The 9,478-nt window shown below is 46.2% G+C and overlaps 1 protein-coding gene across 1 annotated transcript in view; it reads left to right on the top strand.

Annotated features, from left to right (window-relative positions):
• Nucleotides 1-7,464, top strand: part of fgd1 (FYVE, RhoGEF and PH domain containing 1) — a gene marked incomplete at both ends in the record, with an annotated part of 10,722 nt that extends 3,258 nt beyond the window's left edge. Inside the window, 15 exons of the mRNA XM_084479757.1 lie at nucleotides 32-88; nucleotides 631-720; nucleotides 948-1,096; nucleotides 1,684-1,840; nucleotides 2,080-2,218; nucleotides 2,939-2,997; nucleotides 3,094-3,240; nucleotides 3,727-3,819; nucleotides 4,163-4,242; nucleotides 4,713-4,743; nucleotides 4,874-4,954; nucleotides 5,039-5,161; nucleotides 5,255-5,413; nucleotides 6,202-6,348; nucleotides 7,210-7,464. Coding sequence (XP_084335883.1) covers nucleotides 32-88; nucleotides 631-720; nucleotides 948-1,096; nucleotides 1,684-1,840; nucleotides 2,080-2,218; nucleotides 2,939-2,997; nucleotides 3,094-3,240; nucleotides 3,727-3,819; nucleotides 4,163-4,242; nucleotides 4,713-4,743; nucleotides 4,874-4,954; nucleotides 5,039-5,161; nucleotides 5,255-5,413; nucleotides 6,202-6,348; nucleotides 7,210-7,464 — 1,767 coding nt within the window. The remainder of the gene's footprint in view (nucleotides 1-31; nucleotides 89-630; nucleotides 721-947; nucleotides 1,097-1,683; nucleotides 1,841-2,079; nucleotides 2,219-2,938; nucleotides 2,998-3,093; nucleotides 3,241-3,726; nucleotides 3,820-4,162; nucleotides 4,243-4,712; nucleotides 4,744-4,873; nucleotides 4,955-5,038; nucleotides 5,162-5,254; nucleotides 5,414-6,201; nucleotides 6,349-7,209) is intronic.
• Between the last annotated feature and the right edge of the window lie 2,014 nt (nucleotides 7,465-9,478).

Raw genomic sequence — 9,478 nt, 5'->3', positions numbered from 1 at the left:
GGGCGGGGCCATGGGGCGGGTCTTATCTGAGGATGGAGACAGTGACCTAGACGAGGTTGAAGAGATCACCCTGGTCCTACCTGCCGAGGTGAGTGGAAGTACCAGTTGGTGCGGTACCAGGTGCAGCAGTACCAGGTGCAGCGATACCAACTAGTGCAATTGTACCAGGTGGTGCAGCGGTACCAGGTGCAGCGGTACCAACTACTGCAACTGTACCAGGTGGTGCAGTAATACCAGGTGGAGTGGTACCAGGTGGTGCAGTGGTACCAGGTGCAGCTGTACCAACTAGTGCAACGGTACCAGGTGGTGCAGCGGTACCAGGTGCAGCTGTACCAGGTGGTGCAGCGGGTACCAGGTGATGCTGGTACCAGGTGATGCGGTACCAGGTGGTGCAGCATCACCTAGTGCAAGCGGTACCAGGTGACACGCTAGCATGGTAGCTTTGCAACCGCCCCACCTCCCGTAGGTTTAGCTGGAGACGTTAGCATGGTAGCTCTGCAGCAGTGAAAGGCGCAGTGCTTCTGTGTGTTCAGTGATGGGCACGCAGTACTCCTCTACCCAGCCTGTGAGTTGTACCTTTACTGTACACAGCGTACCGGTCTGTCTGTGACACACGTCTGTCTCCAGCAGCTGTCCGTCAGCCAGAGGGTCTTCAACATAGCCAATGAGTTGCTCCACACCGAGATAGCCTACGTGTCTAAGCTCCACCTCCTGGACCAGGTAAATAACTGATAGCTCTGATATAGATGTATATGTATATATATATCTATATATAAACATATATAGATATATATATAGATATATAGATATATAGATATAGCTATAGATATATAGATATATTTATTCACCAAAACGAGTCTACTACAGATGGGTGTATTATAGCCATCTCCCTCTCCTCCCCTCCTCTTCTCCTCTCCTCTCCTCTCCTCTCTCCTCTACTCCTCTAGGTATTTTGTGCCCAGCTCCTGGAGGAGTCTCGATCTCGCGCCTCCTTCCCTCCAGATGTGGTGCAGGGGATCTTCTCCAACATCTGCTCCATCTACTGCTTCCACCAGCAGTTCCTTCTGCCAGCGCTGCAGAAACGCATGGAGGAGTGGTCAGTGTCCTCCTCTAGATCTCACTGCACTAGACCTTCTAGAGCTCACTGCACTAGACCTTCTAGAGCTCACTGTTCTAGAGCTCACTGTACTGGACTTTCTAGAGCTCACTGTACTAGAGCTCACTGTACTGGACTTTCTAGAGCTCACTGTACTAGAGCTCACTGCCCTAGACATTCTAGAGCTCACTGCACTAGACCTTCTAGAGCTCACTGTACTAGAGCTCACTGTTCTAGACCTTCTAAAGCTCACTGTACTAGAGCTCACTGTACTAGACCTTCTAGAGCTCACTGTTCTAGACCTTCTAGAGCTCACTGTACTAGAGCTCACTGTTCTAGACCTTCTAAAGCTCACTGTACTAGACCTTCTAGAGCTCACTGTTCTAGACCTTCTGGAACTCAATGTACTAGAGCTCACTGCACTAGAGGAGAGACACAATGATGGAGGAATGATAGAGAAGAGACAGAACGATGGAGGGGTGAGAGAGAAGAGACAGAATGATGGAGGGGTGAGAGAGAAGAGACAATGATGGAGGGATAATAGAGGAGAGACAGAATGACAGAGGGGTGATGTGGTCTGTGTCCAGGCATGTGAACCCCTGCCTGGGGGACATCCTCCAGAAGCTGGCCCCGTTCCTGAAGATGTACGGGGAGTATGTGAAGAACTTTGAGACGGCCATGGAGCTGCTGACATCCTGGACCCAGAGGTCCGTCCCCTTCAGGACCATCATACAGGACATCCAGGTAACCCCTCATCCTCAGCATCTCTTCGGGCTGATCTGTCTCTGGACATCACGTCTGTGTTTTATGGTGTATTCTCTATGTTGTATCATGGTTTATTATCTGTGTATTATGGTGTATTATCAGTGTTTTATGGTGTATTATGGTGTATTATCTGTGTTTTATGGTGTTTTATGGTGTATTATCTGTGTATTATCAGTGTATTATCTGTGTTTTATGGTGTATTCCGGTGTATTCTGCAGAGGGAGGAGCGTTGTGGAAGCCTCAGTCTGCAGCACCACATGTTGGAGCCGGTCCAGAGGATTCCGCGCTACGAGCTGCTGCTCAAAGACTACCTGCACCGCCTGCCCCCCCACGCCCCGGACTACAGGGACACCCAGAGTACTGAAACAAACGCACCTTACACACCTTAACACACCCTAACCCTAACCCCACGCCCCGGACTACAGGGACACCCAGAGTACTGAAACAAACGCACCTTACACACCTTAACACACCCTAACCCTAACCCCACGCCCCGGACTACAGGGACACCCAGAGTACTGAAACAAACGCACCTTACACACCTTAACACACCCTAACCCTAACCCCACGCCCCGGACTACAGGGACACCCAGAGTACTGAAACAAACGCACCTTACACACCTTAACACACCCTAACCCTAACCCCACACCCCGGACTACAGGGACACCCAGAGTACTGAAACAAACGCACCTTACACACCTTAACACACCCTAACCCTAACCCCACGCCCCGGACTACAGGGACACCCAGAGTACTGAAACAAACGCACCTTACACACCTTAACACACCTTAACACGCCTCACACACCTTAACTTTAACACACCCTAACCCTAACACACCTTACACACCTTAACACACCTTAACACGCCTCACACACCTTAACTTTAACACACCCTAACCCTAGCACACTTTAACACACCATATACCTTACCCCACGCCCCGGACTACAGGGACACCCAGAGTACTGAAACAAACACACCTTACACACCTTAACACACCTTAATCCTAACACACCCTAACAAACCTTAACACACACACACACACGCTGACTCTTCTTTTCTGTCTTCTCTTTCTAGAGTCTCTTGAACTCATCGCCACGGCAGCAGAACATTCTAATGCTGCTATCAAGAAGATGGTAAAACACACACACACACACACACACACACACACACACACACACACACACACACACACACACACACACACCTCTGAAAGCCCTCCCCTCTCTCAGGAGCGGATGAGGAAGCTGCTGATGGTGTACGAGCTGCTGGGCGGAGAGGAGGACATCGTCAGCCCGTCTAACGAGCTCGTTAAGGAAGGACACATCCTCAAGCTGTCCAATAAGAACGGGACGTCACAGGACCGCTACCTCATCCTGGTGAGGACCTCCTGCTCACTCCTAGTGGTCAATCCTACTACCCACTCCTTCTGCTCACTCTTACCGTTCATGTTTACCGCTCACTCCTATTGCTCACTCCTACTGATCGCTCCTATTGCTTACTCCTATTGCTCACTCCTATTGCTCACTCCTACGGCTCACTCCAACTACTCACTCCTACTGCTCACTACGTTTCAATCCTACTACCTACTGCTCACTTTGCTCACTTATACTGTTCACTTATACTGATCACTCCCACTGCTCACTCCTACAGCTCACTCCTACCACTCACCCCTACAGCTCACTCCTACCGCTCACCCCTACTGCTCACTCTTACTGCTCACTACTACTGCTCACTCCAACTGCTCAATCATACTGCTCACTCCTACCGCTCACTCCTAGTGTGAGAACGTATCAGTATTATGAAGTACTATTAGTGTTATTATTAATATGATATTATGATCTATGTTTCTTCTCTCTCCTCAGTTTAACGACAGACTGCTGTACTGCGTCCCAAAGCTGCGTCTGATTGGTCAGAAGTTTGGTGTCCGAGCGCGGATCTACGTGGAGGGCATGGAGGTGAGATTATGACGTCATCATCTTCTTTAGGGGTCTCCATCTTCATCAGATGATTAGGGGGCTTCTCCTTCCATATCAAGAAGTGCTCATCATCATAAGTTACTCTTAGTGTTTAAGTTCAGTTAAAAATGGTTAAAAAATGGAGTAATGCACTAATATGATGATGATAGTTAGCCTTTATGTTCAGCCTCAGTTCCCCTGGGACCTGGCCTGTTTATTAGACTTGTCACTAACTATGTTACTATTACATGTTATTACATAGTTATTACATGATGGGGTTATTGTAACCACACGTGAGACATGAGAGTTATTACATGTTGGGTTTATTGTTCATGTCTCTCAGCTGAAGGAGACCAGCAGTGTTGCCGTTCCAAGAACATTTCTAGTTTCTGGAAAACAACGTTCACTGGAACTACAAGCAAGGTATGAGAGACAGATGGACAGACAGGTGGACAGAAAGGTGGACAGACAGGTGGACCTACAGGAGGACAGACAGGTAGACAGACAGGTGGACAGATAGACAGGTAGACATGTAGACAGACAGACAGGCAGACAGATATGTAGACAGACATACCGACAGACATGTGGCCAGACATGTAGCCAGATGGGTGGACAGACAGTTAGACATGTAGACAGACAGACAGGTTTAAAGACAGGTAGATAGACAGATAGGTAGACAGACAGACAGACAGACAGGTGGATAGACCGGTAGGGGGAGCATTGTTTGGTTTGACAAAACTGTGAAGGGCAGAATATTTCAACCTCTATTAATATTATTTATTTATTATTATTATTATATAACAATTATTTATTGTTACATATCGTTTCCATTCAAGTGTCACATACATCCTTCAGCTCTCTCTCTCTCTCTAACTCGATTTTTCTCTCTACAGAACAGAAGAGGAGAAGAAAGATTGGATCAAAGTAATCACACACACACAGACACACACACACAGACACACACACACACACACACACACACACACACACACACACACACACACACACACACAGAACTCGCACACTAATCTCAGTTTTGTGTGTGTGTGTCCAGGCCATCCAGGAGGTGATCCAGAGACATGAGCAGACCGTCGAGAGCTTCAGAAACAACGAGTCCACACCCCCCCACTCCCCGGTAACACACACACACACACACACACACACACACACACACTCACTCACATACTCACACACACTCACACTCCCCCCCGGTGTGTAGGTGGAGCTGGGCAGGCGGGCCCCCACCCCCATCAGAGAGAAGGAGGTGACGCTCTGCATGACGTGTCAGGAGCCCTTCAACTCCATCACCAAGAGACGCCACCACTGTAGAGCCTGCGGACACGTAGGAGACACACACATCTTAATCTTAGTGTGTGTGAGTGTATATAAATGTGTGTTTGCGTCTGACTGTGTGTAATGCTTGTGTGTACTTCAGGTGGTTTGTGGAAAGTGTTCAGAGTTCCGAGCTCGTCTGTCATACGACAACAACCGGACCAATCGCGTGTGTGTTGACTGCTACGCCACACTGCTGGGGGTCCCGCCCCCGCCCGCCACGCTGGCCAATCTCACGCAGAGGAGACGATCCATCCTAGAGGTCAGTCTGAAGCGGACTTATGATGTCACCACGATGCTACTATGATGTCACTACGATGATGTTCAGTGTGTGTGCGTGTTGCTATAGAAACAGGCGTCCCTAGCAGCAGAGAACAGCGTGATGTGTGTGTGTTGCTATAGAAACAGGAGTCCCTAGCAGCAGAGAACAGTGTGATGTGTGTGTGTGTTGCTATAGAAACAGGCGTCCCTAGCAGCAGAGAACAGCGTGATGTGTGTGTGTTGCTATAGAAACAGGCGTCCCTAGCGGCAGAGAACAGTGTGATGTGTGTGTGTGTGTTGCTATAGAAACAGGCGTCCCTAGCGGCAGAGAACAGTGTGATGTGTGTGTGTGTTGCTATAGAAACAGGCGTCCCTAGCGGCAGAGAACAGCGTGATGTGTGTGTGTTGCTATAGAAACAGGCGTCCCTGGCGGCAGAGAACAGTGTGATGTGTGTGTGTTGCTATAGAAACAGGCGTCCCTGGCAGCAGAGAACAGCGTGATGTGTGTGTGTGTTGCTATAGAAACAGGCGTCCCTGGCGGCAGAGAACAGCGTGATGTGTGTGTGTGTTGCTATAGAAACAGGCGTCCCTGGCGGCAGAGAACAGTGTGATGTGTGTGTGTTGCTATAGAAACAGGCGTCCCTGGCGGCAGAGAACAGCGTGATGTGTGTGTGTTGCTATAGAAACAGGCGTCCCTGGCAGCAGAGAACAGCGTGATGTGTGTGTGTTGCTATAGAAACAGGCGTCCCTGGCAGCAGAGAACAGCGTGATGTGTGTGTGTTGCTATAGAAACAGGCGTCCCTGGCAGCAGAGAACAGCGTGATGTGCAGCTGCCTGTACTACCAGGAGAGAGGAGGGGGGCGGGGCTGGCAGAAGGCCTGGTTCATCATCCCTGAGAAGGAACCGCTGGTGCTCTACATATATGGCGCTCCACAGGTATACCTTATACTATGCATATACTATACATTATACTATACATACTATACATTTTACTATACATACTATACATTTTACTATACATACTATGCATATACTATACATTATACTATACATACTATACATTATACTATACATAATATACATTATACTATACATACTATACATTATACTATACATAATATACATTATACTATACATAATAAACATTATACTATATATACACTATACATTATACTATACATAATATACATTATACTATACATTATACTATACATACTATACATTATACTATACATAATATACATTATACTATACATACTATACATACTATACATATTACACATACTTTACATTATACTATACATACTATAAATTATACTATACATTATACTATATATACACTATACATACTATACATTATACTATATATATACACTATACATACTATACATTATACTACAAGAACCCCTGGTGCTCTATATATATACAGCACTCCGCAGGTTTACATTATACTATACATTATACTAAACATACTATACAGTATACAATACATAATACTATACATTCTATACAGACTATATATAAGTGGCTCTGCAGGTATACTATGTACATATTTTATGATATATACTATATATAATACTAAATACACAATAGATACTTATATACAGTATATACTATACATTCTGTATATGATTCATTAATGTGTGTGTGTGTGTGGGGGGGGATCTGTGTGTGTGTGTGTGCGTGTGCGTGTGTGTGTGTGGGTCTGTGGGTCTCTGTGTGTGTGTGTGTGCGTGTGTGGGTGTGTGTGTGGGTCTGTGGGTCTGTGTGTGTGGGTCTGTGTTTGTGTGTGTTTAGGATGTCAAGGCCCAGAGGAGCCTTCCTCTGATTGGCTGGCAGGTTTCCCTCCCTGAGTCATGTGATCGCCGCCACGCCTTCAAGATGACCCAGAGTCACATGACCCTGCTGTTCAGCGCCGAGAGGGAGGAGCTACAGACGCGCTGGATGGATGTCCTATCACGTGCTGCCAGGGGGGAGGAGCCAGTCGCCCACAGTCCAATCGCAGAGTGTCTGGACGAGGAGGGGGAGGAGCCAGCGGCAGAGAACACGTGATTCTATATATGGAGAAGAACCAACACACACACAAACACACACACATACGAACAGACACGCATACACACACACACACACAGACAGACATACACAGACCCAGACATGCACTCAGACACAAACACACGCACAGACAGGCAGACATGCAGACACACACAGACACAAACACACGCAGACACGCACACACTCACACACAATGTAATAGTGTTGCATGACTGATCTATGTAGTGTTTAACCCAGAACTCATAGAACTCTCTCTCTCTCGCGCTCTTGTTCGCTCTCTCTCTCTCTCCCTCCCTCTTTCTCTCTCTCTCCCCCTCTCTCTCTCTCTCTCTCCTCTCTCTCTCTCTCTCTCTCTCTCTCTCTCTCTCTTTCTCTCTTTCGCTCTCTCGCACTCTCTCTCGCACTCTCTCTACCACAGGCCTCTTGGTGGTCTAGAGTTGGTCTTAAGTTGATCTAGAGGTATAGAGGTCTAGTATTGATCTAGAGGTCTAGAGCTGGTCTAGATGAGTTCTAGAGGTCTAGAGGAGGTCTATAGTTGGTCTTGAATTTATCTAGAGATCGAGAATTGGTCTAGAGGTCTAGACGTGGTCTCGAGGTCTAGAGGAGGTCTAAAGTTGATGTAGCGGTCTAGATGAGTCCTAGAGATCGAGAGTTGGTCTAGAGGTCTAGATCAGTTCGAGGAGGTCCGAAAGTCTAGAGTTGGTCTAGAGGAGGTCTGAAAGTCTAGAGTTGGTCTAGAGGAGGTCTGAAAGTCTAGAGTTGGTCTAGAGGAGGTCCGAAAGTCTAGAGTTGGTCTAGAGGAGGTCTGAAAGGCTAGAGGAGGTCTAGAGTTGGTCTAGAGTTGGTCTAGAGGTCTAGGTCTGGAGGAGGTTCTAGATGTCTAATGTGGTTCTAATTTGGAGGTTCTTATCTTGGTATTTATAATTCTGAAACTTCTCCCTCAAACATTGCTGCCATGGCATTTGCATACAGACAATATTCATACACGAACCAAAATACCAACACGTCTATATTCTATCATCATGAGAACCTTGGTCTGGATACCTACTGGATACCATCAAGTATCAGGTCCTAACCAGTCTCAACTAGTTATGTTGGTACATAACCACTCAAAGTAGTTATTACCATGGGTAATTAGTCTAAACTAATTATATCCTTACATAACTCATCTAAACTAGTTATAACCATATATAACCAGTCTAAACTAGTTATAACTGTACATAACTAGTCTTAACTAGTTATATCTGTATATGACTAGTCTAGACTAGTTTTAACCCTACATTGTCTTATCTAACATGTTGGTTCTCCTTACCTCTCTACTGTGTCATTTTAATTTATAAAACCAACAGATTTAGCACCATCAGTAGCTGTTAGGCCCAAAGGGTTTCTATAGCACAAGTTAGCTGGTGGGGCTACTAGCTATAGTACATGTAGCTGTTAGCTGGTGGGGCTACTAGCTATAGTACATGTAGCTGTTAGCTGGTGGGGCTACTAGCTATAGTACATGTAGCTGTTAGCTGGTGGGGCTCCTAGCTATAGTACATGTAGCTGTTAGCTGGTGGGGCTACTAGCTACAGTACATGTAGCTGTTAGCTGGTGGGGCTACTAGCTACAGTACATGTAGCTGTTAGCTGGTGGGGCTACTAGCTATAGTACATGTAGCTGTTAGCTGGTGGGGCTCCTAGCTATAGTACATGTAGCTGTTAGCTGGTGGGGCTCCTAGCTATAGTTTGCCATCTTTGGCCGTTTCAGTTGGTTTAAACAAGATACATTCTGTTGTAAAGATGTGTTGTAAATTATTGATGAATTAATGATGAATTAAGAATTATTAAATTACATGGAGATGTTGACTGTCCCAGATCATTGTGGTGAATATTTTGAATTTGTGTCATTTAGACACAAATTAAATTGTGAAGCTGTTTTTGTAGTCCATAGACAAGAAGATTTTACTATGGAGAGAATATTTATACCACAGTACAGTATTAAGGGGTAGAGTTGATCACCTATACCTGGA

This window comes from Micromesistius poutassou (genome assembly GCF_964030765.1).
Source record: "Micromesistius poutassou genome assembly, chromosome: 15".
In the NCBI taxonomy this organism is placed as follows: Eukaryota; Metazoa; Chordata; class Actinopteri; order Gadiformes; family Gadidae; genus Micromesistius; species Micromesistius poutassou.
Note: the sequence above shows the minus strand (reverse complement) of the source record. Positions and strands in the feature narration are given on the sequence as shown.